General features: G+C 49.7%; 7 protein-coding genes across 7 annotated transcripts; 2 read left to right on the top strand and 5 right to left on the bottom strand.

The window, feature by feature from the left end:
* Positions 1-460: 460 nt before the first annotated feature.
* On the bottom strand, positions 461-1,499 carry BGZ61DRAFT_498845 (ClpP/crotonase-like domain-containing protein; the record flags this gene model as incomplete). The annotated part of the gene is made up of 4 exons (XM_046251329.1): positions 461-576; positions 641-1,024; positions 1,086-1,336; positions 1,396-1,499. The coding sequence occupies 4 exons, from the start codon at positions 1,497-1,499 to the stop codon at positions 461-463; spliced, it is 855 nt and encodes a 284-aa protein (XP_046097309.1).
* A 1,631-nt stretch (positions 1,500-3,130) lies between these two features.
* Positions 3,131-9,738, bottom strand: BGZ61DRAFT_538739 (uncharacterized protein; the record flags this gene model as incomplete). The annotated part of the gene is made up of 5 exons (XM_046254689.1): positions 3,131-4,304; positions 4,357-5,530; positions 6,608-8,328; positions 8,386-8,983; positions 9,045-9,738. The coding sequence occupies 5 exons, from the start codon at positions 9,736-9,738 to the stop codon at positions 3,131-3,133; spliced, it is 5,361 nt and encodes a 1,786-aa protein (XP_046097308.1).
* An 854-nt stretch (positions 9,739-10,592) lies between these two features.
* On the bottom strand, positions 10,593-12,586 carry BGZ61DRAFT_561416 (cytochrome P450 67; the record flags this gene model as incomplete). The annotated part of the gene is made up of 7 exons (XM_046255813.1): positions 10,593-10,783; positions 10,839-10,940; positions 10,998-11,293; positions 11,340-11,464; positions 11,517-11,851; positions 11,903-12,085; positions 12,154-12,586. 7 exons carry the CDS (start codon positions 12,584-12,586, stop codon positions 10,593-10,595), a joined length of 1,665 nt encoding a protein of 554 aa, XP_046097307.1.
* A 516-nt stretch (positions 12,587-13,102) lies between these two features.
* On the bottom strand, positions 13,103-15,649 carry BGZ61DRAFT_462221 (monooxygenase). Its single transcript, XM_046247260.1, has 6 exons — positions 15,581-15,649; positions 15,135-15,520; positions 14,808-15,064; positions 14,584-14,732; positions 14,152-14,486; positions 13,103-14,074 (listed from the first exon to the last, which is right to left on the bottom strand). Exons 1-6 carry the CDS (start codon positions 15,588-15,590, stop codon positions 13,247-13,249), a joined length of 1,965 nt encoding a protein of 654 aa, XP_046097306.1. The 5' UTR covers positions 15,591-15,649; the 3' UTR covers positions 13,103-13,246.
* A 1,343-nt stretch (positions 15,650-16,992) lies between these two features.
* Positions 16,993-18,468, top strand: BGZ61DRAFT_366666 (uncharacterized protein; the record flags this gene model as incomplete). The annotated part of the gene is made up of 5 exons (XM_046241706.1): positions 16,993-17,197; positions 17,261-17,280; positions 17,362-17,469; positions 17,510-17,922; positions 17,973-18,468. The coding sequence occupies 5 exons, from the start codon at positions 16,993-16,995 to the stop codon at positions 18,466-18,468; spliced, it is 1,242 nt and encodes a 413-aa protein (XP_046097305.1).
* Positions 18,469-20,824: 2,356 nt separating this feature from the next.
* Positions 20,825-22,441, top strand: BGZ61DRAFT_366691 (acyltransferase family-domain-containing protein; the record flags this gene model as incomplete). Its single annotated transcript, XM_046241714.1, has 2 exons — positions 20,825-21,629; positions 21,684-22,441. 2 exons carry the CDS (start codon positions 20,825-20,827, stop codon positions 22,439-22,441), a joined length of 1,563 nt encoding a protein of 520 aa, XP_046097304.1.
* Positions 22,442-22,727: 286 nt separating this feature from the next.
* Positions 22,728-24,151, bottom strand: BGZ61DRAFT_366385 (pectate lyase; the record flags this gene model as incomplete). The annotated part of the gene is made up of 4 exons (XM_046241680.1): positions 22,728-23,069; positions 23,152-23,499; positions 23,590-23,929; positions 24,012-24,151. The coding sequence occupies 4 exons, from the start codon at positions 24,149-24,151 to the stop codon at positions 22,728-22,730; spliced, it is 1,170 nt and encodes a 389-aa protein (XP_046097303.1).
* Positions 24,152-25,618: the final 1,467 nt, after the last annotated feature.

Genomic DNA, 25,618 nt, shown 5'->3' with positions numbered 1-25,618 from the left:
CCGCATAGCTAGCTATCAATATCACTGAGCCAGGGTGATTCCGCGAGGGAATCGCCAAGCTGCGCAGCTAGGACCAGTGTTCTTGGATAAAACGACCCAGATACTCAAACAGCGCCTTTAAATCTTCCGATTACGAAGCGGCAATTCACGTGTACTGAAATGAAGGGCTCCCGTAAGGCCTCCGAATTGGAACATCTGGCAACATCCAAGTCTACGAGGAGTCGTTCAGAGCGGGAACTGCAGCACTTCTGGAGATTGCCTGTGGTTTTGAAATTAAATATTGACTTTGAGGATGAGACTTTTCTACCGCACCTTCAAGCGCGCGTATCACTGTATCAGCAGGTGTCAAGGAATCGATTATACCTAATCACGATGTGACAGCCCGGCGCATTCTCAGCGATTGTATTTCATATTATCTAGTTCTTGAAAATAAGAATGCAGCACTTGTCACCACCACTTCTTACAGTTTCTCGAATCTTGGAGAGCTCCCCGTCTTTCCTCGGATTGACTCGAGGGACAGTGGAACATCCTTAGTATTCAATGCACCGCCATTCCAAACAGCCATGTACTGGAGGCCTAGATTTCCATTTCCATTAGTTTCAAATACTCATCACGGGGATATTGTCTGAAGGTTACTCGCCTGAAGAAACGTCATGGTCTCGACACCAGTCCAAAAAGTTCTTGGTTCCTTGGACTGCCATGGGACTCTTACTCGCCAATGTCTCTGCGGTTTCCAGGGCCTTCAGCACTGCTTCTGCCTTTGCAGGCAGTATATCAGTCACGAACCCGACGCGCAATGCCTCTTGAGCGCCAAAGGTCCTCGCGGTCAGGCATACATCCTTGACCCAGGCATAAGAGCCCACCACCTTGGGTAGACGTGCCAACGTTCCAACATCACTGGCCAGTCCAACGTCAACTTCCTTGACGCTGAATGCTGCATCTGATGTGCATATTCTCAGGTCTGCGCACGTCGCAATGTCGATAGCAAGACCGAAGCAGACTCCATGAAGGACGCAGATAACGGCTGCTCCCAGCCATATCCGTCAGTCAGAGCGCACCAAGCATAACGGTATTTCCGGACTTACGTTTTTCACATCGCTCGATGCTGGAAACACATTCTTGAAACTGTAGCGCCCACTTCCTAACTTTGAATGCGTGTCGAGCCGGATCCGACACGTCCTCGCGTCTCGGGTTGAACATTGACCCCTCCTTGGATGCGCTTTGGATGTCAAGGCCAGCAGAGAAAGATTTCTCGCCCGCCCCTGACAAGACTATAGCACGTATCGAGGGGTCGTCCGAGAGGCCGTCGAATACTTTCTTCAGTTCATGCCACATTCTGCCGGATCGAAATGATTCGTTAGAGTGATAAAAGACGTTGGAAAATGGTTCACGTACGGCTCTATGAAGGCATTCAGCTTTTCGGGCCGGTTAATTTGAACGTGGGCGACCCATTCTTGCGGTGTGGCGATTGTGAAATATCGGAATGTTTGCTCCGTCATTTTGAGGAACACGCTGGATGATTATTTTAGAGGGTCAACTTTCCTCAACCAACTGTCGTAGAGATCAAAGATGGAACGACTGCACTATTTGTACCTCGCGAAGGCCATTTTTCAGCCGAGGCAATTGCGTTTTTGGGTTCGAACGGGTAATTGAGGTACTGACTGGGGTAGATGGACAAGCGCAGATGCTAGTGCCTTGGGCAGTTGATCCGCCAGATGCTCTTTATCGCAAAAGAGAACCACAAAATTGCCTGGCAGTTTGTTTTCTGACTGCTATCGTATGTAGACTTGTAGCACGCGTGAGATTCGACTTATAGCTTTTCCGAAGCCCTGTTTATTTTTGCCTTCATGTTTTCTAATTCTTCATTGGGCTCGTCGAACAGGCCAACCTGAGAGGCTTCCTACGCCGAGATGGAGTCCCCGGTAAACAGAAATCTTCGCAGCAGCAATTGTGGGTTTCTGGTAGCCGTAAACTACCATCATGAATTTGTAGGCGAGGCCAAAAAACTTGGTCCGCTTAGTCTCATTTTTATTGGTTCCCTGAAGATCGTTGATGGCTTACCCCAAGTAGAAATATTCCTCATTATCCACGAGCAGCAGAGCGGGCACCTGGTCATCTTCCGCCAACATTCAAGGCCTTATAACATTGTCGTCTCGTTTGCAACCCAGCCCACTTTTGTTTCCAGGTGGTTTCGCTGGGTGCTTCCAACACCATCTTCGATTGATAGTACGATAAAGCTGAATCTAGCCACTTTGGGATAAAATGTTACGTCGCCTCTTTTAGTAACAACAGCTGATCATGAAGTTAAGTTCGGTGATTGATGTCGACCCCTTAAACCAAGATACAGCGATAACTGGATGCACCTGGCTAGCGTATGCCGGTTTCTTGGGCGTTATACAATGATATGTGCCTGCGTGTACCACTACATGCCCCTTCCTGGAACAGGACCAGCTTCATACCGAGGTAGATGTGGGTCCAAGTGCATGAGGCCGTCACGGTCTGCGGCTTTCCTTGTGATTGGTGTGACTGCATATCGCTTCATCACCCTAACCGATGTCAGGGCGGGGGTTGATAAATTTTAACGGTGTTTCCCTGACTAGGTTGGACTAGGTTGGAGGATTGAAGTTTGCTTGGTCTCAGATTGTCACGCGAACCTGGATATTTACTTGGAAGTTGGAAGGACCAACGTTACGAGCCAGACAAAGTTCCCAAATTAACCTATGACCGTACCTACAATCGACAATTCCGAGTCTTTCATGGGAATTACACTCGAAATAAATGTTCTTTTTGGTGAGAGACGCACTGGGTGTCGACAATAGCCAAGAAACAGAAGAAATTATCGCCGGCAGTAACGTACGGAAGGAGAAATCAGGTGAGGTTATGCTGAAAAACTGGAAACTGTGGACTGTCATAATCCAGAACCGGGCTCATAACTGTTGCATCTGCGTGATGGAAGTAATCATCCGTGGCAGAGAGGGTAGTAATACCATTTAGCTACTGTTTGAGCTGCTGTGAAATCCGGAGCAATGAATTAGTATATGACAGAGGGTGTGCTCAGATTTGGAAAAGAGAGAAGGGGTGCTCTGGCTAAGATTTGGGGCCAAGGAACACGCTACTTCGGACAAAACAATTAGACCAACTTCCCAACAACTCGCTGGCCTACCAAATTCTTCCTAATCCACAAAATCCGTTTGCCGTAATCCAACATCGACTCTCCCCGAAGCAACTGCTGATATGGTTTCAGCTCGATCTGTGCTGCCCTTGTACCACTCCAAGTTTTGACCGTAGCATTTTCCCAGAATGGACAATCAGCTAGCTTCTGCTGGTCTCGGAAGCGACCAACGAGTAGCCACGCGGTAACCTCCGTATGCAGAAGACTGGAAATGAACGCGCTCCTATACGTCTCGTTCTTGTCGACGTACCCTAGTTTGGCCCCTCTCCGAACAAGCAATTTGACGACATCAAGTTTACCGAACGCGGCGGCAACCATCAAAGGTGTACCCAATGGCGAGCCCTCATGCTCGATGTCGGCTTGGAAATCAAGTAATTGAGCCGCAGCCTGAGGTAGGTTTCGGTAGGCTGTCTCGCAAAGGGGGCTTAGCCATCCCGGCGTCCCCAGGTCAATGAATCCTTTTGAGATCACTGGTGGCAAACATTTGAATACTTGCTTCAGTGAGACAGCGCATTCGATTGCAACAGTAAATGGATTGACAGGCCCGGTTGGCATCTGGGATAACAACCCGGATTTGATGATGTAGTCGAAGAGATCAGGGTCCCACATGGCTTTGTGAAGTCCGCAGCTGCCAAATAGGTCTTTGTGTAGTACGCTTACTCCAAGAGAGATGAGGTACTGGAATGTCTCCAGGGGTGACTCTGCTTGCGTTGAAAGCGATACCAAATTTTCCCCAGCAGGAGAAATATAATCCAAGCTAGATGAGCTTTCCGCGGCCAGGAGCTTCACAATATCCAGGTTGCCCCTTTTGACAGCTTCCGCCATTGCGGTATAGCCTTGGCAATTCGTGGAATTAACCACAGCACCAGAATTAAGTAGCTTTTGTGTGATCTCAACGTCATCTGACCGAGACGCAATGATCAGTGGCGTTGGTTGATCTTCACTTTGTGCGTTTACGTTAGCTCCATGGTCGATGAGTAACTCTACCGCACTGAGATTGCCCTCGTAAACTGCTTTATGAAGTGCGGTGTCATTATCTTCGAGGTTATTGGTTTGGTTGACCAACAGTGACAAAACCTCCCTGTCGGACATTAATCGGGACTCAGTCATGAGATGAGGCTCCAACAAAGTTCTAAATAATTGGTTAGAAATTCCTTCCTAAAAGAGAGCTTTGAGATAATTACCGGTAATCTGATATGTTACTTTGAATGTGGGTGAGTATGGCCTCGAGACCAAATTCATGGTCTTCTTCAACGGCAATGTAGATTGGACTAATGGACCCAGGGTACCAGAAGATTCTCTGCTGAAGAGAAGCAGAGAGGACTTTGCTCATACAATCGGTTGAGATGAAACTTTCCATGACATGTTGAGGTAGGTCACAATACGTGTTGTGATAGCAGGAAACAGCTGCTAGACCGGCACCTTTCGTCAACAGCCACTCAATCACATCTTCTTTGCCAGCACGAATTGCAGCAAACAACGGGGTGCAGTTGTGACAGCTAGGGAGAGGCTGGTGGAGAGAACAACCGTGGTTGATGGCATTCTGGCACGCTGCCAGGTCCCCACTAAGAATCGCTTTCTCAAACCATATATCTCGCATGCGCTTGCTGATTTTGGTAGACTCGGCGGATCGACAGAGTGCTTCTTGGTCGGGTGTAAGACTCATGATTGCCTCGTCGGCCCATTCAGCCATCGATGGGGATCCAGCCTTGAGTAAGCATTCGGCTACCCCCATGTGACCCCCTCGGAGGGCATAGTTAATTGGAAAGCTCCCATCCTTGGTTGGCATGTCGAGTTTTGCTTCACGGCTAATAAGTAATTCACACGTCGAAAGGCAGCCGTTTCCTGCCGCGGAATGAAGTGGAGTTTCTCCAGATTTGGTAGGAATGTTGATGTTTTTGAGAAGTCCCTGATCCAGAAAATATGTGATCATGTCATCTTTGCCGTTAGTAGCCGCCAGATGCAACAAGCTCAAGCCATCATCAACATGTTTAGTCACTATTGACACTGATCGACAAGTAGCTTCCCAGGATGGCTTGGCTGAAGTTGACCCCTCCAGCCACTTGATCATGTCAATAGTCTGCCCTCTAACAGCAAAATGAACGGCTGCCCAGCCCTCTTCGTCTTGGAAAAACGGATTGCCGCCGAGGGTGACAAGCCATTTGACCACATCCCATTTATCTTTCCCCGCAGCGTCGACGGTGGCCTGCGACTCACTCCCTGCCTTCAGTCTGACTCCCTTATCAAAAAGGGCTTGGACCATCGGTATTTGGTTTGTGCTAGATCCACCAAGTACTAGGTCGATGAGGTTGGGATCGGATGGCTTTGGGTTGTTTAAACGAGAGAGATCGGCGGCAGCTAATACGGGTTCGAGAGTTGAAAAATCCGCCTCCGAGCAGGCTGTCTCAATAGGGGACAATGGTAGACCCCCAGGCACAGACCCGCGCCGATGAACGTCTAGACCAAAACGGAGTAGTGACTGTGTGAGAGCCCCGTCATGCATGAGTATGGACCTCTGAAGGAGCTCATAGCTAGCACTAATATCCTTCAAACTTGGCGAGAGAGCCGAACCCTCAATAGTGCATTCGATGAGGGATGAGATGGTGAATGAGCACACTGATTGGGTTCTTGGCCGCTTCAACAAGGCTGTGAGAAGGGATATAACCCCTGGTTGGACCGGTGTACCTTTCTGGTTCTTTTCAAACGAGGAAAGTGACCCACGATCAATGAGGGTCCGCAAGACCAACAAGCAGAAACCATCACATAGATAACTCCGGGGAGTTATTGGGGGAGGTCCCGGAGCAGGCATCCCTGAAGGTATCGGGGGAGGGCTCGACATTGGCGGAAAACTCTCACAACGGCAAATCGGATTCCCACGAATGACAGTGCAGATTATTGTCCATAGATGTGATTCATTGGTGTGATCCCTTCCACGGGAAAAGGTGAGACTTGGTGGGATGAGCAGCTCTAACCTCTGCACATCCAAAGAACCTTTACTCATTGGGCTGAGTCGGGAGTGATGTTGAAGACATTGCTCGAAAAGCCGCTCAAAGGGAGACCGAAAATTATTGTCCAGCTGAAATGGGTCATACAGAGACGTGAGATAATGAACCATTTCGTGTGTGCATGAGCCTCCGAGGTGATGCAATGGAGTTGAGCCATCGGGACCCTCAGCTTCAAGGTCAACCCCCTTTGCACGTAGTGCAGTGAACAGTTCTGGAGATCCGACCTTGGCCGCCAAATGCAGAAGCAATTCTTTTGATTGGAAAAAGGCTGGATCTGCGGGGCAATGTTCCAACAGAAGAACGGACGCTTCAACATGGCTTGATCTAATAGCCAAAGACAATGGTGTCATCCCCTCATCGGATAGGGTGGACAAGCTTCTGAGCACATCTGGATCTGCATTGAGCAACGCTTTTAGCAGACTTGGATTACCTGTCGAGGCAGAAATGTGCCAAGCTGTTTCGCCTTCGAGGTTTCGGCCGTAAACATCAACTCCTCTAGTGAGCAGGAGCTGAGCGACTTCGGCGTTGGCTGACTTGCAACTGATGTAAAAGCAGTTTTGGGTCTCTGAGTTGAGAATATCAGAGTCTAGTCCTGAATCAAGGAGAAGACCCATGATTTTTCCACCATGGGTAGCGTTACTCTCCGCCACAAGTCGCAACAACCTGCGAATACTAGGCTCTCGTTGTGGGAGAACAGCGAGGAAACGGTTGTTTGCAATCAGTGCGGATAGATCTTCCACTAGGCCATGCATGATCGCAATCCTCATGGCCTCAATGAAATCGTCGTCACTTAATTGGTCGTAAAGAACATTATCGGGCGCATCGGGTATTGACAAGCGTTGCTTTTTTGCCATGATCAACGCAGGCGATGCCAAGGGTCGCCACTGAGAAGGAGCATCTCTACCGGTGGATATTTTCAAAACGGCTTGCAGAAAGTCGATGCTCAAGGGGGGTCTGGGTCCAGGCCCTAGATATTCAGAAAATTCCTTTACGGCATCCTCTAGGACTGCAGTTGACGCGCGGGCGAGGGCCAAACTCTTTCCATGCATCGGGCCGCTCAACGTCAGAGCGAGGACGCTTTTCCCGGTGTAATTTCCCTTATACAAGTAGGGTTCGTACCGAAAGCGAATAGAGGTATCTGCACCATGGTCCAGTAGCATTGACAAGATTTCGGTGTGATCTTGATCATAATTGCTGGAAGACCTATATAGGAAATATGACACGGTGTGCAATGGGACTCCAAAAGGGCTGATCAAATTGACGTCAACATCTTTTTGGAGTAGAAACTCGCAAATCTTCGGAATGGCCAGTTTTACGACCATGTGCAGTGGAGTGGTAGCAGGATTCAGAACATCGCCTAAAATCCTACCAAACTCCTCATCGGCGATAGCTGGGTCACGATCTGCGGGCCTGAGTACGTATCTTGGTTTGTCGAAAGGCCGGGTCGCTAACTCCAGGCACCAAGCCATGAAAGAACCCGGTTTGGTCGGATTGAACAGTTGTTTGCACCAGAACAGCACCGGCTCTTCTCCAAACGCCAACCTCCAAGTCACGAAAAGGGCTGAGGGGACGTATTCTCGATCGAGAAGAAGGGCCGCAAAAGGGTAGAAGGGATGGGACTGGTTTCGTTCTAATCTTTGTGCAAGTTCCATCTTCGCGAGAGTCGTCGGTTTTCGATCAAAGCTGGGAAACATCAGAAACCTCAAAGCCGTCTTCGCTAATGACCGGAAAGCCTCTATCTCGGAATAGTGGAATTCGCCAACGGAGTTGCTACCGCGAAGATACTCCATGACGGTGAAGTGAGAAAGCTCAAAGTACCTCCCGTCCACCGACTTGCGAAGAAGGCAGCCACAGCGGCGGGAGATTTCGATATCATCGATTCTGTCGTCCTCGTCGATTTCGTCGAGTTCATCGTCGATAGATATTGCCTCACACAATTCAGGGATGCTTATCCAGTGATGCCCAAGACTGACCCAATGAAGAGCCTTGCGGACAAACTCCTGGGTTTCAGGAGCAGATTTCCTGACTTTATCCAGGACCCTGTCATATGTGCCGAACAGGGTCGGAGGGAGTTCCTTTAAGGCGTTTCTCCGAGCCTTATTGGTGGGCAGGTCACTGATATGATCAATTTGACAAGCCACCCAGCGAAACCTATTCCAAAGAGGTCAATACATGCATAAAAAGCAAATACTATGGCGTAAAACTCACATGCCGCGAGAGCCCTGAACAAGGGTGCGGAAAATCTCCTCATGCAAACTCGGATTTGCGACCTCGAGCTTCTTGAGGGACTTTCTTTGGCTGATCTGAGCCAAAGTGTAGGCCTCCAAGTCTTCAGTATGAGCTTCAATCTCAATCTGGTCATAGTCATCCTCCAATTCCTCTCGAATGTCTTCCTCTTTGCGACTGAAGAATGCAGCACTGATGGTTTGCGAGCTGTCCGCCAGTGACTTTAAGCTTTGAGTCATGCCGACGATGTTGTCACCGCATTCATCCAGTCCATCTATCACAAGATAGACTTTGTCAAACATACAGGCCATATCCTTGAGAAGGATGAGGAGTTGCTCTCTTCTTGGTTGCTTTGGGAGCTGATCTTGGGGATTTAGCTCATCAAAGTACTCCTCGAGGAGATTAAAGGCCTCCTTTTTCTGCTGCCCAAGCTGGACGGCTAGAGCAGCAAGAATATTATCAGACTGGTGTGTCTTGGCATCTTTGTAGTCGCAAAAGGCATAGCACACGGCTGTGCAGCTGTCGGTTTCTTGCAGAACTATCTCGATGACCGAGCCACAGAGTACAGTTTTTCCACCTCCTAAGCCGACATTAGAACTCGAACCTGGATCACGAACTTCCTTGGAAATTTATAAACTTACCGGGGATGCCACTGAGCCAAAGCTTCGCGTTCCCAGCCTCCTTCCAACGCTGGAAATTGGGATCACTCTCAGTGAGCCATAGCCCCGTCATCGGATGACGCAGCTCGAGACTCATCTGAAAGTTGTCTTGTGGGTTCACGCGCAAGAAGAAGTCAATGACCTCTTTGCGTTTCTGATTCAATTGCACCCGCATATCGATGTTCAGTTTCCTTTCAACCATCTTGTTCAGCTCACCCTGCTTTGAAAGGCACTTCAATAAAGCATCCATACTGTCTGCAGAAAGCGCAAGCTGTATGGTCGAGCAGTGACTGAGAAGCTCTGCCGACAGTTCCTCGGTTTCGGACAATGCAAAAGGCCATTTCAGGCGTCGTGAGATAACTTTGAGGGGTTTTTCACTCTCAAAGTCATCTTTCGCTTTTTGGAGCTTTCTCTCAATCGTAAGCAGTGTGTGGCGACACGAGTTGAGATGTTGCGCCTTTAGAGCGCATTTCGAGTTCTCGTCGTCCAGCGAAGAGGCGAGTAGCTTAAGATTCTCGAGGATGCCGGCCAGATTCCTTGTCTGGACCTCAAGATCCCGAACTTTTGATGGACCATCCTTGGCATCCCTGACGAACTTGGTAATGAGTTTGAAGACTGTTCCGGAAAGTTGGACGACGCCAGCGATACTAGCAGCAATAGAGAGAGGGTCAGCCATTTCACAATAGCTGACGCTGCAGGCGTCGTAAACCAGAGAGTTGAGGTGCGGATTTGAATCCTCTGATCTGGGGGGAAAGATGACACAAATCAAATTAACCCAGGTAGGCGTGCAGTGCGGCTGGAGCGTATTTGCACAGCCGCTTTCGGATTTACCTGGGCTTACTTAAGTGCATACACCAAAGCGTGTCCCCTTACCATTTGACAGGTTCTCCAGCATGACGCATGGGAAAAATACAACTGGTCCAATAGGGAGCCCTACTTGGCAAGACGACCATTCTGTTTCTTCCATGCAGATTGAAATGGTGTGTTGCATGCCTGGAAGCTGTGCCTCGGCGGTGGGGGCTGAGACAAGACTGAGGCGCAGCCTTCAAGGAATAGTCCGCTGGCAGTAACAATTGGGCCGACGGCATGTAGGCTAAACGGAAATGTACAAGGCAAAATGAAGGTCACGCCATGTCAAAGGCCGCCTTGGACGCCACACAGAGGTATTTAGTCAACCTTGTGTATAAATGAGACAAGGCTTTTTTTTTAACGAGCTCAGGTGTAATCGAGAGGTTAGGGCCCAGGGAGGGGCTAGAAGCTCAACAGTAAAAAAAAAAACCCAACAATAGTATCAACAATAGTGGGTAGCATTTTGTAATGTGGTAATTATGAAAACTCAATCCTTTAACGTCGCTTTGAATAGGATTTATTTTCCTCCAGACTGCATTTACCAGATTAGCACCTATATAAACTTTATTATCAGTAGCTTTTATGAGAGAAGCTAACGGTTGATAATAAACATTCATAACTCAATCTGTGGATGACATTCCAAGGTTCGATTTGGTTCAAATATTCGAAGTATGCCTTCATTCAACCCTTTCTTGGCGTAAATACCAGTTCCAAGCTCGGGCAAGTCAAAGTGAACCCGTCTACTACTTTGTCAAAGAAATCCTTTGGCTTTTGATCATCAGCCAGACAAATGTTGTAACGACGAGCGATTTGGCTAGTGACGTTGCGAATTTCCATCAAACCGAGCTGCTTTCCCACACATGAATACCGACCTGGTATTGGCATTTCAGTACTCCTCAAATTGAAAGGTGGATGTCAATAGCATACCGATCAAAAAAGGAGCAAAGACAGAATTGTCTCTGACCAGTTCCGGCCTTGACGTCCAGCGCTCGGGAATATACTCATTAGGATGTGGAAACACTCGCTCATCTAGCGGACGTCAGTGGACTACAACAACATGAGGTATTTCGGGTGGTCATTCCCTACCCCGATAGAGAGTGTGTAACGGGATCTGAACAAGTGCATTCCCGGGAATGTACGTCTGTCCGATCTGAAGGCCTTCTGCAGGCGTTTTTCTCTGCACGCCTGAGGGAACTGCCGGATGCATGCGGAGGGACTCGTCAATACACGCTTGCAAATAAGGGAGCTTAGCCAAGGATGCATGATCAGGGGCATCCCTGTCTGAAAAGTACTTGTCCACCTCGTCCTGTAGCTTTTTGTACTTTTCCGGATGGACAGCAAGTTCTAAAAACAAACAGGTCAGTGTCGCAGCGGTGGTATCACTTGGTTTGTTAGTCGGTTTCTTTCTTGAATTGAGTCTTGTCTTACCTGCCAGCTACGACTATGAGCATTGCATCTCCTCGGAGGTCTAGCTTGTCCTGTCTTGTGGGATTGGATATTGATCTGTATTCTTTCAAGATCCACGAAAACACGTCCGGTATTTCAGGTTCGTTCTAATATCAATGTTAGGGCAGGTATAATTAGCTGTGAAACGGAAACGCGTACTTCCATACGTTCAAGTACCTGCTGGTCCAGCCACTTTTCGAACCTATGATACTCAGCTGTCAAGCCCGGAATCTTCTTCGCAATCAAGAATATCCACGAGAGGTGACTGAATATCCCGACAAGCTTGGTAGTCGAGTGAAGCAGATTCATCGCAGGATGCATTTCTTGTGTTTTCACCATGTTGAAATCTTTACCAAATGCGAGATTGCCCATAATGTCGAAGCTGTACAAGTTAAACTCTTTGGAAATGTTGATTGGTCGTCCTTCCGTGATCCGAATCTGAGTCAACAGTTGATTTGTGTAGTAAATTACTCGAGGTTCGTAGTCTCGGAGCGCTGATATGTCTCAATGATATTTTCCAGAATAGGTTCAAGCAGAGTACAAACCTTTCGAAGAGAATCCCCGATCCCACGCCTTGCGTCTACGCGCATGCTCCGCACGGTTTCGTGTAGAATGAAGTGACACAGCAGGCAGTTGTGAAATGTACCATGGTCCCTTGGAGCACTGGGAAGCGTTCGAGTGAATGGCCTGAACTGCTTCAGGGTCCACTATAGACAATTCGTTTGGACCTTGAGAACAACAGGTTAGCAATTTATTCTCTCCTTGGAAATTTTCAAGCAGGTGAATTTTCTCCTACCAATTCTTAAGTAGTCGCCATAAATCGCATGTAGCTTCTGAGCTTCTTCAAAGAAATGGAGTCTCTTTAAGGCCAGTGAAGTTGGATAGGCGCTGGATAGTCGCGCCAGAAAAGGACCAGGAAACCGACGTAGAGGGTGGAATAAAGCGCGGTATATAAATATGCTGGTAGACAATCCGGCTAGTAGGATCACGAAAATTGTAGATATTAACTTGAGCGCCATCCACGAGTCATGACTTTCCACGGGCAGGTAAGCGATGCCGCCAACGGCCGAGGTCACGTAGAGTGCACTGAAACATGCTATTATGCCGGTCGCCGCGGCGTCCCATTCTCCCAAGCGGAACACAAAGACATGTAAGAAAACGCCGGCAAGAAATGCTGTGGCATTGATGGAATTGTGTGTCAGGGCCAAGTTTGAGACGATCATGTTCATGTTGGTATTTTGCATTGGCGAGTTAGAATAGTAGAAATATCGGGGTAAAGGATCGATAGATATACCCAAATAGCAGAGGTATTTCGCTCAAGTTAATACCTGCATGAAATCACACTCGAGTCGTCAAGGTGTAGGTGGCATCGCCGAACAATGCGGGGTTGGCTGTGGCATGCACCCCAGCTTTCCACAATGCCGGAACTAGGACCGAGGCAAGGAGTGATTATATCATTTATGTTTACTCCTTGTCACAGTACTGCTTTGCACAAGATGATGCAGCCAGTCATTCCTCCGACATACCGGTCACACCGGCAGTGGGATCCACATTTGCCGATAAAGGGGGCCCCACTTTGCCCCGCGTTGCTCCCGACGGTTATAGGGTAGGTCCATTTTTCCCGAGACGCGCATGAGGACAGAGCGGAGAAAGAGAAATCAGCCAGCGGTCAAAAGGATATCCAGGTTGATGAATCGTAAATCATGACGTGAATGTCTTGGAATTTACTAACCTGAACCGGTCAGCATAGGACAGCAACTTTTCATTTACCACGGACTCAAAAGAGTAGCAGCCGCCATAAGAATGACAGTGGTGTCTTTCTGGTTTCATCTATCCCTAAACTACATCTTGTAACCAGCTTTCACGCAGCCCTTGCTGCTCCGAGATCCTTACTTCTTCCTCGGGACATCTCGGTAGGCTGGAGGCAAAATACCCTCAACCGCGGCCTTGATTTGTAGCGCCAAGGTTCGAGAATGCCACCGGTGCTGTTGCGTGTAGCCGCCCATAACCCAGTAGTTGTCGAGACGCAAATGGCGCTTCCACATACCGCGAATCTCACCCTCCTCGTCAATACCCCAGGTAGCATCGATGCGGGCTGCGATATCGCGAGGGCCGAGCAAGTTCTTCTCAGCCTCTCCGAAGACGCTCTTTCCGGTATCAGTCTCATCCCCAAGCATGCTGGCCACTGAGTCCCGGACGTCCTTGTCGGCGAATCCTGTGCACCACACTATAGCATCCGCATCAGCGGTGGTACCGTCAGAGAACCGAAGGCCCATGGCCGTGTACGCGACGGGCTCAACACCAGCCTTGAAGTCCGCCTTGCCTTCCGTGAGCAGGTTAGTACCACCTATATCCACATAGTGACCTCCGGCCCGCTCGAGCAGGTTGTGCATCAAGACTGAGTCAGGGTGGCTGCTGTCAACTACGGGGAAACCCTTGGCGGCGAGAGCGGCGTAGCGGTCTGGTTCCTTGGATGCGAATAGTCCAAACAGGCCCCGGCCCAACTGACTGTCCACACATGACGGCAGGGTCAGAAAGAGTCTATCAGCTGCCTCGACACCAAAGTCATAGGCCCCCAGGCTGAACTTGTCACAAACATATTCAACCGGAACAATATATGTCGGTGACCGAACAACCATTGTCGACTGGAGTCCGGCAGCATGGCAGTCCTCGAGAACATCAAATGCTGTATTAGCCGAGCCGATGATGAGAACGGACTAAAATAACCATCTTATTAGTTTACATCTTAGCACCCTCGAGTGGCGTAACTGCAGGCTCGGGGACCATGACTCACCTTGGCTCCCTGCTCTGTCAACTTCTTCGCATTGGTATATTGCACAGAGTGAAGACTGATCCCCTTGTATTGTTCAGTGTCTTCCATGGGGGGAAGGTAAGCCTGTTGCGATCCAATGCCAGTTGCCTGGACGAGGTGCTTTGAAACAGCCATACGTTGTCCAGCGGGTGTCTCGAACTTCACGACCCACTGCTTGGCTGACTGATCATACGTCGTCGATTGGATCTTCACCGAGGTGATAATGTTGAGGTTGAACGTCGATACATATTTCCGTACTTGCTCAGCCAGTTCGTCTCGGGATAGGAGGTGTGGAGATTGAAGCTCTTTGTTGTAAGCTATGGGAGGACTTGGATTAGCGGGTGGTTAAGATGTAGCGGCATTGTTCATATGGTATTGATAGATGCATGGCGTTTGAATCTGAAATACACTTACTCATATAAGGCAACTCACAGAACGACGTGGGGATGTGAAACCTCATACAGTCATAGCGGAGAGCCCAGTTGTCGCCGACCTTGGGATTTCGCTCCGCCATGACGCTCTCCACGCCCAATGTCTTGAGGCGTGCGGCAAGGGCGACAGCACTGCAGAGCGAAAGTGTCAAAGGTCAGCCAACGGTATCATGAAGCATCGCATCCGACATTTTCGTCATGACTTACGCGTTTCCTCCTCCAAGAATAAAGACGTCTGTCTCAATTGTCTCGAGTCCCTCCAACGCTTTGGCAGGAGACTTGAGCAAGCCCTCATCCTCTGCGTGGAGGTCCAGGTTGTCGAGCTTGGTGCTCAAGATCCAGATTTTCCACTGCAGAAGCTCATTGCCGTTTTCGGTAGTCTTGGTGGGCAGGAGCAACATCCTCCCGCTGCAAGAGGCAGCGGGAGAAGTAGTCGTGAACACAAAGCCAAAGTCAATAAATTGCTGCGTTGCGCAAGACGTCAGTCACGTCTTCTTTTGCACTTCTGGTTGAGGATGTGGATCAATCGCTTACGAGAGTCGGAGTAGCCGGGAGGAACCCGACCGGGCCCTGCAGCTTAAGCTCTCCAGAGATGCCTCGAAGTGACTTGGTCTCCAAGAAGCTAGCAGCGATGACACTAGGTGTGTAAAAGGTACGCATGTGGTAGGTCAGTGCCAGCTGATCTTTCCAGTACGCTTGGCTCGCAAGGAAACAATCCTCTAACGCGGCAGCATTGTTGGCGGCCAGAGCGGCGTTGAATGCGCTCAACACAGCGGTTGCCTGCTTGGTCGGCTCATCACCGACCATAGCATCAACATCTACTGTTCCCGGGGTAATTACTGGCAGGGGCTGCTGGTCCAGCATCTTTCGTAGGTTAGCCCGCGGAGGATACTCATCCTGCGACGAGCGCGTGTTGGCGCCTGCTCCCATGCGTCAGTTTACTCGAGATTAAGTTGGGTTCGCTACAACTGGGGGCTTACTGGCAGTCATTCTTCAGGTGTCGATGATGCAAAGTGAGTGAGTGGGGACTACGCTGTAGCGACGTGAGAATGCGAGCTCTCGGATCTACACTGCATGGACACACGGTATTAGGGTACATATATGAAGCAGCCATAACGAGTACCGGTGTCGGCACAGAGTAAACGGGCGCTGCCGACATGTCAACACCTTGCGGAACAGGGATTCATGCCTGTCCCTGCTCGAGATCAGCGCACCAGGGGCTGCGGTACCATTCCGTGTGAGGCAAACTGTGTTTCCGACGTGGTCTGATCATTTAGCACTGGAAACAAATCTGTAGCATTAGACTAGGGTACGTCACTAAGCGCGGTTAGCGATGAGATCCGGAATGAGGATACGGGATGGGTTATTATCTGGGAGATGTTAATCGTAATACCTAGAAACGCCAATGATCCGGTGTAAGTGCTATTGCGCCTGTGTTTGCACCTTCTAGAGGCCAAGAAGCATAATCCCTCATGGACGATAGAAGCCCAACCTTCAACATGCCATCCTCATCTCTACCATCGTGTATGCTCCCACCGGGGAAAAGATCCGCGCAGTCTGGGGTCCTCCGCGTACAAATTAGCGCAACGCGTCCCACTTCCCGAGTAACCATTGCAACGGCCACATCCCGCCCGCCCACATGTTTAGTGTGAAGCTGACAGCAGCTTGCAACCTCAGTGGGGACGGAAGCGCAGGTTAGACCAACGGCATCCCGCAAAATCGCTGATCCATAGGGGTTCGTGCTCTGTAGGACGCGGGCCCTAGAGGTTTTGCGACTCTTGTCGCATCGTCACTGCTACCCAAGGGATTAGAAGGAGTCTCAAACCTTTCCGAGTGGGCCGTTCTCGTCCGACCAAAATCGGATTCGTTAGGTAGTGTACTTGTCTCCGCCACTGTGGCCGATACTCGTACGAATCCCCAGGTATGGCGGGTTTCTACAGGCTGACTTTGACCTTTATCACCGATCATCGGCACTGGCGGGTTTTGGGCCCAGCCGCTTGGTCGTCATATGGGTCCGTCACTTATCGTTAACCTTTTCTGGGGCGAAAAGGGGTGATGAAGATCAAAATAATGCTGACCGGATTGCTACAACATTTGGTCCGGGCTTGACGGCTCGCCCGGGCTTGGTCCACGTGGCCATTGACACCTGCGATGAATGCTAGCTTGATTGACTCGCTTAAAGAGGTGACTGCTCTCTCCTCTCAGTTGTTTTGGAAGAGTTTTCGGCAATTGATATGTGTCGTTGTGAGCTACCTGGTGCTCGTCTCCGACGTTTCTGCATAACTTTTGTCCTTCACTTCGAATTAGATCCCACCGTTTGACACGACGAATCTTCGATCATGAATTAACCGGGTTGTGGTTAGGTGGCTCACGATCCTCTCTTACCATGGCAATGTCTTCTGAAGCTCTTAAGGCCCTGCTGGCTGCACCAGCCCTCGAACCGCCCGAAGGCGTCACAGCCAACTTCGACAATCCTTCAAACAGAAACGGACTGGCCTGGGTGGTTACAACTGTCTGCATGGTGGTTGCGACACTATGTCTCTGTCTTCGCGCCTACGCCCGTCTGTGGCTTGCGAGGAAAATGTGCGCCGAAGAAGGTGAAGTCTTATTACTCCGAAATAATGCCCATGTTTGCCAGCAATTTTACTAACGGTGATCAGTCTTGATGATATTAGCATATGTCAGTGGTCCCTTTCGCTTCCACCCGTTCCATCTTGCAACCGCCCTTACGAATCGAATAGACCAAACTCACAATCCCTAGGGAGCTTACTGGGGCACAGCTTACGCCGCGTATGCATTGATATGGTCACCTGGTTATTATGTTCATACATGGAATCTCCATAACGAGGACTTAATTCAGCCGCTTTATGTGAGCCTGCTGTCCTCGACTTCCCTCGGAGCGCTCCTAGAACAATGCAGCTGACCATGGCCAGCTCATTCTCGTATATGGCTGCTGCTACACCGCAGTCCTTCCACTCATCAAGACGGCCATCCTTCTCGACTGGTGTCGAGTCTTTGTTTCTGTTGACAGATACAAGAGTGTCTTTTGGTGGGGTTGCATGGTCGTCATCGCGATTCAGTGCGTCTGGGGAGTCGTCTGCATCGTCTTGTTAAACATGCAATGCGTCCCGCACAAAGCCATCTGGGAATTCTACGTCCCGAGCAAATGCTACAACCTGCCGAAGGTCATGCTGTCATCGGCAAGCGTGCAGGTGGTTACTGACTTTGTCATTGTGCTTCTGCCGCAAAAGATCATCTGGGGTCTGCACATGAACTGGCAGAAGAAAATGGGTGTATCCGTTATCTTTGGAGTCGGTATAGTGTCAGTAAAATCATTCATTTCTACTCTCCCACATATCTAACCTCAAACAGTGCCTTAGTTGCAGCGTGCTTCCGTTTAGCTCACACCGTTACCTTTGCCAAGACGACCGACAGCATGTACTTCATTGGCCCTCTCCTCTTCTGGGCGTGCGCCGAGATGACATGTGGATTCTTCATCCTCAGCATGCCATGCCTCCCCAAGATTATTGCCGAGTCCGGGCTCCCAAGGAAGCTCAAGGACGCCCTTGGCATCAGCTTCAAATCCAACAGCGCCTCGCACACCAATTTCAAATATGGGCAGCGTTCTGGGTCTCGCCAACTATCAAAGACTGGCATTACTTCAGACTCGTACTACAATATCGAGGAGAATGCCACGCCCATGTCCAATCTCAACAGGTCGGAATCTCAGGAACGACTTCGTGACTCTCGCTACGTCCGCGACGCCAAGAAAAGTGTTCATGTGACACGCACCACGCAAATCACCGTCGAGAACATTTCACCATCTACCAGCGATCTTGATGACAACGTGACACCTTGGCGTAGGTAAATTAACTGGGTCAATGAGGTATCAATGTCTCACAGGCTACCTTGATTGATGGCCACCTATCCCAAAAGCTTGGTCTTGGATAGTCAATTACCAGTTACAAAACAAGAATTTATCAAGGTCTTCTCTGCGGTCAGGGCGATACGCGTCATGGTGTGGATTGACCTGTCATTCCCCAATCTTTGTGCAATGAAATGCTGAGTTTATGTATTTTACAGGGGCTTTCTTGTGCGCTCTACTACGTGGTAGTGCGGTCAATCATTAGACCGATCTTTCACATTTCGTGGAGGCTGAGCGGGGGTGGCAGCGTTCACTTGCTGTACATTAGCCCCTGTGCAAAAATTCCCACCCGAATCCGAGTCATCTTTCAGCTCTCAATTGTAGTACTCTATTCATAGGTACTAAAGTGCATTGTATATATTCTTGCGAACGAGAAGGGGTCCTCCATTAAGCGAGATCGTCTTTTTCGCTGGTTTGGTCTCCCAAGTGTATGACAGGGCTTCATATGCTGTTTTACTGCCAAAGGTTCTGGTATGCAGCCCACACACAATTTTGTTATCCTTGGGCTTATCCGGTGAGACAGTGTGAGTAAGACCGGCATGATAGTCGCTCCGCCTGAAGTTCTGGTTGGCTGCGCTGTGGAGCTCAAGTTGTTGCTTTTTTACCGCTTGTCCGTGTTTCACAGTCAGACAGGATACTGGTGTTCGCTCTGACTCGAGCTCAGCATTATTCTTTGCCACTACAATCTGGGCAACAAGGAATCTGCTTCTGTCTTCTTCGTATATATGTATGAAACTCCAACCGTCTAATACTACAGAAGAAAGAAATACCTCCTATTAACGCGAATAAAATGCAACCAAGGCCGCCGCTTGCCTCATTAGGCTTCTTTATGATTTTAAATGTCGGACCCCGTAAATCTAGAACCATTATTTCTGCTAAACGCCGCAGCTCCGAGTGACTCTTTTATTTGGCCCCATTTTACTCGTGTAGGGTAGTTAAGCTAGCATCCATAAGTGCCCTCGCGCACGCCTGACTAACAGAAGAAGCAATATTGATGGGTCCTTGGTTCAGCAGGTCGCCTTGTGCCATTCGCCTTTGTTTAGCCTAAATGGAGTACATAACTCAAGGGGGTTACCCCCTAATATCCCGATGACTAGGACCCGTTGTGGCATGATCTAGATTCCAGCGAGGCGCCAAAAATTGCTTGTTGGATGGGCCTCGCCGCAGACTAACGGAATAGCGCACAAATCCCTGGATTGCTTCCCCTTGGTGGCAAAGACAACCTACCTCTATGTGGAGTGCGTGGTAGTCTGGACCGTCTTAGACCTGTGGCAGGGACATCGCGATTGAGCATAACTAAGCATCACGACTCCACAAGAGCTCTATTGCTTTTTAAGTACCCGCTTGACATGACAATCATCTCCCCATCTCTCCAGAGTGTGAAACACAAATACGAGGTGGCGCCCATGGCGGCAAGGAAGGATCTCGACGGAGTCTGATTTGCGGCTCCGACGTCTAGCAGCACCACACTACCGAGGACTCTGGTGTGAAGTCGCGAAGCTCGGCGTTGTGATATTGAGCTTGTGCCAAGAGGAGACACAGCGTGTGACCAAGCTAATAAAGTGGACTGAGATGTCCACGGTGACTGGAGGCAGGGTGAGATCATCGGCTTCGTGCTATTTTCCGTCGCCTGTGCCTGGCATGCAAGGGCGGCACACATCATTGTCATTTGATGGTGCGTGCAATACGAAGCACATCGCTCAGAACGCATTCTTTGCACTACCCCATTCCGTTTCTCCCTGCTTAACTCTCGAGCCAACGGCTGGGCTGAAGCGGATATACTCCACTTCTCAGAGTGGCCCTATGAGACAAGCTCGGAGAGGTCCCGACCATGAGGGACCGCCCGCACCGTTCAACACATTGCGATATGGATGGTAGACGCCTCGTTCTTTTGCGGGCTTTGTTCCAATGAACTTGACCACCATCTTGTCGACGAAGTGAGGAGAAACACGGTGGGTGCTAATAAGCAATAAGCTTGATATCAAGGCTGTGCTAGTACTGAAGGGAGCGAATGTAATTGTGCCCCTTATCACGCCCGGAGAAGTTAAAACCCTCTTTTTACGCCTCATTCATAGTCAGCGGGTCTGTCGAGCATTCGGAGACATTTAAGGGCGACTGAGCGCCACCAGACCTAGTCGCTACCTTCGCTGTTCTGCGCTCCCTGTCGTTCCTCACTCCCATATACTGAGCGTCTCCTTAGCATATTACTTCTCTTCTTATCAACATTCTATTCCCACACTGTTCTTACGTGTATTACCCCTTCCACCACCTCGCAGCCGTTGCTGCTGCTCGAACGGCAATGAACAGCTACGCCCTTGGCAGTGTACCCAACTCTCTGGAAGAGAACACGGGTCTCCTTGAAGAACGACTATCATCTGACAACGATGCGGAGCCCAGAAATGTCATCTTCGAACTGGATCGACGGTTTTCTAGGCCAACATGGACCAGCTACCTCATCTCCCTCGTGGAAGCAGTTGGCGCGATTCACTGGGGATCCGCGATATCTGATATTGCATGGTTCTGCGTCCCCAGCTTCCTACAGGGCCGCCATATGCGCGAAAAGATCCGTCCCGCCAAGGTCCATCCCACAGCCTATCTCGATGGCATGCGAGGCGTGGCCGCCCTCTTCGTCTACTTCTGCCACTACACCGTCCAGGGCTTCGTCATCAACAGAGGCTGGGGCTGGCAGGGGACATTATATGGCTTCTGGCGACTGCCCTTCGTGCGTTTGTGGTATTGCGGACCGCCCGCTGTCTCCATCTTCTTCGTGATATCCGGCTACGCTCTCTCCTACAAACCCCTCAAGCTTATGCGAAGCCACAAAACCCAGGACTTTTCCATCAACATGACCTCCATGGTCTTTCGCCGTGGAATCCGACTATTTCTCCCGACCGCCATTTCAACATTTATCTTTTTCTGCATGATTCGGTTGGGTGCCTTCGAGTTGACTCGTGAACTAGTCAGCAACAAGGCCTACTTCAGACACGTGGTACTCCACGTTCCAAATCGACCTGACTCTGTAACTGCACATTTCATGCAATGGGTTAGGCATATAATTCGCGGCTTCAAACTCTTTGACTTTATCGACCGTTCGGCACTCACAGGTACTTGGCAATTCCCTACCCCTAGCTCGGTGTTGTATTAATATGGCCATGCAGAGTTTGACCTTTTCTTATGGACTATTCCGATCGAATACCGCTGCTCGCTGTATCTATCTGCCATGCTTGTTGGCACAGCTCGTCTCCAGACCAAGTACCGGCTTCTCACCCTTGCCTTTGCCATCTATGTAGTATATCGGTCCGTCAGATGGGACTTTCTCATGTTCCTCTGCGGCATGGGCCTTGCTGAGTGGGACCAGATCCGCGGGGCTCATACTACATCGCCCACTCTACCGGTGGATGAAAAACAATCTGGTTCCGCTCGACAGCGATTGAAGCCGATTTTATGGAACTTGATTAGCATCTTGGCATTGTATTTCTTGAGCCAACCTGATGTTGGCGGCGAAGAGACCCCTGGTTGGATTTTTCTTACGTCGATAATCCCGGAGTGGTGGGACAAGCCGTATCGTTACTGGCAAGGTCTTGGTTCAGTCCTCTTCATCCTCTCTGTCAGTTACTCGGCATTTTGGTTGAGAGTCTTCAATTCGGGCCCCATCCAGTACTTGGGAAAGATTTCATACTCTTTCTACATCGTCCACGGACCGACAACTCGCCTTATAGGCTATCACATAGAAGGCTTGGCTTGGAGCATAACAGGCGTCGAGGGCCATTGGTACACCGTCGGTTTCGCCCTGGGGGCTTGTTTCTCACTGCCATGCGTCGTGTTCATCGCTGATATTTTCTGGCGGGCTGTTGACATCCCGGCCGTGAAATTTGCCAGATGGCTCGAGGGAAAGGTCAATGTCAAGGAAGATTAGAAAGCAATGCCTCGCAAGATCAGTGCTTAGGAATGATATTTTCGGTTCCGATTAGCGTTGGCAAAGCGCCATGTGTTGTGCTTGATAGGGGATATCTATTCTGCCTCTACGTACTCAGGGCCCTATGAACGACTGGATACTTTACTGGGCGGTATAGAAGACAGGAAGACGAAAAGGCGGCTTGGGACTGAAAATCTTAAGGGGAGGCTTGAAATCTTTTGCTCCGCTTGCACTTGTTTTATTGATACATTGTTTGTCACGACAGCTACAATATGCGTGAACTGGCTTAGATCTTGCCAATACCAGCACCAGCCTTAACATTGGTTGGCACGTTCTCAACCTTCCAGTGCGACCATTGGATGTTGCTCTTGTATTGGCCGAGGGTGCTGAGCGCGGTCTTCGAAACAATGCTGTTTGAAGCGCCCGAGTTGACGGCACGGTTCCATTCAGGAATGTAGCCCAGAGCGCTTTGAGCATTAGATGCGTCGGCAACGGTCTGGATAAAGTAAACCTGGCCGCCAGCAGTGTAAGACCCAGTAGTGATGGGGGTAGTGACGGTGTCAAAGTAGTTGCCCTCGATCAGCAGGTTCGTGTTGGTGTCGATATCGAAGCAGTGGCCACCGACGTTCTATGGTCTCTTAGTTAACATTGATCCATCACGAGAGGCGTTGATTGCGTTGCTCCTTAAAATCCAGCATGGGAAGACTTACCTGGAAGTAGTTGTTGACAGCATGGACAACAATCTTAGAAGAGGTATAGTCGGTGCCAATGTGGGGTGTACGGCCAGACACATCGTGGAACCAATTACCAGCAATAGTGTAGAAATCCTTCTCACCAAGAAGCAACATGGTCCAGTAATGCTTGCCATTGCAGCCGGCTGACCACGTCGACTTGCCATCAAATTCGTTATCGGAGATGGTGACATGGCCTGCAACGCCCCAGCCAGACACAATCATCTGCCTACCGATGAGGGAGAATTTGTTGTGATCAATCCAAACCTTGTCACAGCCATCCAGAGTGATGGCGTCGCCACCCCAAACAAATTGGGGGTTCAGTTCCTGTAATGAGAACGCAATCAGCCACGTGTTCAGATTGCGGTCTCGAGTAGGATATGGGTTTTCAAGATAAGCCATAGCCATATTACTTACCGTAAAGTGGATGTTCTGGATGATGACGTTGCTGACACCACTGATGAGGCGAAGACCCTTTCCGCGAATAACTCCCTTGGATCCAACACCCACGATAGACTTGTTGCTGCCCACTTTCAGGGCCGTCTTTGGGGCATTCCAGTACGTGCAAGACTCCCACGTGCCACTGGTGCATGTGGTCTGGATCCATAGTTGGCCTTTGGAGGTTCCGCCAGGGCACTTGGTAGTACGGTCGTCGCTGCAGCAATTTGTGGTAGTGCTTCCCTCGGTTTGGAGGAAGTCAAAAGTGTGATCGATCATGATAACACGTGCACTGCTGTCGCTGAGGTACGATACAAGTCTGTCCGCCGGGAAGATTTAGTCAGTGGATATGCTATGAAATTACCCAGGTTGCAAGGGGAGAGCTGCTGGAATGCACTTACTCGGCGTTGGTCTTTGGGTAGACAGGAGTCGCACTGCCACCGCCCGTAGTACCGGCTGCAAACCCGAAGGCTTTGCCTTTGACCTGGGCGTAAACGGACGGAGCCGCCGCGAGCAGGGAGACGAGGTGAATGAGCTTCATGGTGCCGGATGTCAACGGAGAGCTGATAGGTCTCTGCAGGTAGCGCGCAGATCCAAGGAGAATGATGGCGATGGCCTCTGTATTTAAACTCGACGGAGAATTATATGATGGACATTTAAACTCCTAAACTCCCGACAGGGGTGATGCTGGATTTAGCATAAGAACCGAGACGCCAACGCCTAATAGGAGATGTGGACTCATTCTCATTCGACGGGCTCGCGTATTCGCTTGTCTACTGCGAACTGTAACCCAAATTGGCGTAAGCGCGAGCTGTTTGAGTCGCCCTTTATTCGTGGGCAATTAAGAAACTGAAAACTGGAGACACACCCATGGACGGAGCGATCCATCCGTCGATCCGCCCATTTCCGAGCAGCTCCGTCAAATTTTGTACTCATTTGAACAAAGCTGGGCAGATCCGGTGAGTGTATTTAAGCGGAATGATTTCCTAGTTGCGTTAGATCCTTGTGCTATATCACGAGAGAGTCGTAAATAGGAGGGATATCCAGCGCGATTCAAGCGGAACAGGTGGGGTTTTCCTCTGCTCCGGAGACTTCAAGGAGCATGTTTCATGTATGGTGATGGATTGAGAACACGGATGGTACCTGCCCGCAATACGCCGCAATGCCCCCCGGTCTGTAGAACATAGCCTATTTCAATTCGGCGTTAAAGGATTGAGAGGAGCTCAGGCCCTTACATGACGATGATGTAATGTAGCTTGTAGAGTCGATACTAGGGTATGGGATGGGGCAATTGCGTCCGCCAGAGGATGCATACGGTCCACTTCCTCCTTTCTATTGACGAAGCGAGAGAACAAGAAAATCGATGAACCATAAAACTACTGTCCCGTCTCGGAGCGGTGTAGGTCGTCGAGGATATAGAAATCTGAAGAATAAAATGGCATCTTGAAATGAACTCTCGCAGTCAACGAGACTATAAAATTCCTATGCCATGATTTTTGTATATTCTTGGGGTGCATGACTCAATTTTCATCGAACAGCTGGAACGATAGGCTCGGGAAGTGAGATGACTGTGAAAGCACGCAGTCCACTGTGTTTGGCAATTTGTTGCAAGAAATGTTTCACTGTGACTTTGGTGGGCTTGCTACATCCATTTACTAGTATAGGGATAGCGAGTAGGCGAGTAAGTACCCGATCACGGGTAATAAGACGGCCTGTAGTGTAAAAGATACCTAGATGTCCATTGTTAGCTGACCTTAGAACTCGATTGCCAATCTCATGATAGCCAATAACCTGTCCTTTTGGTCGGTGAGATCCATAGTCGAATATCGCTTATAAGCGTCCGCCATTTCGCATTCAAGGCATCTTGATTGAATTGTTTGAGCAAATATTTTTCACAGCTACCGGTAGCAAACGATAGAGGATGCAAGAGATGGCCTTTCGGAAAGTCACTGGCCTGGAGGCGTGGCAGTGACCAAGGGCGATCTGGAGCGCAGCACCAACAAATCTC

Source organism: Ilyonectria robusta (assembly GCF_021365365.1).
Source record: "Ilyonectria robusta strain PMI_751 chromosome Unknown BGZ61scaffold_30, whole genome shotgun sequence".
Lineage (NCBI taxonomy): Eukaryota > Fungi > Ascomycota > Sordariomycetes > Hypocreales > Nectriaceae > Ilyonectria > Ilyonectria robusta.
The sequence above is the reverse complement of the archived record's forward strand: the minus strand, read 5'-3'. Positions and strand labels throughout refer to the sequence as shown.

What these genes read in the sequence shown, in the direction of transcription:
- BGZ61DRAFT_462221 (XM_046247260.1), bottom strand. An exon ending in ATTCTTGGAGGAGGAAACGC is followed by an intron (nt 14,733 to 14,807) that starts GTAAGTCATGAC and finishes TTCGCTCTGCAG; the next exon opens with TGCTGTCGCCCTTGCCGCAC. An exon ending in TGACAGAGCAGGGAGCCAAG is followed by an intron (nt 14,075 to 14,151) that starts GTGAGTCATGGT and finishes TGGTTATTTTAG; the next exon opens with TCCGTTCTCATCATCGGCTC.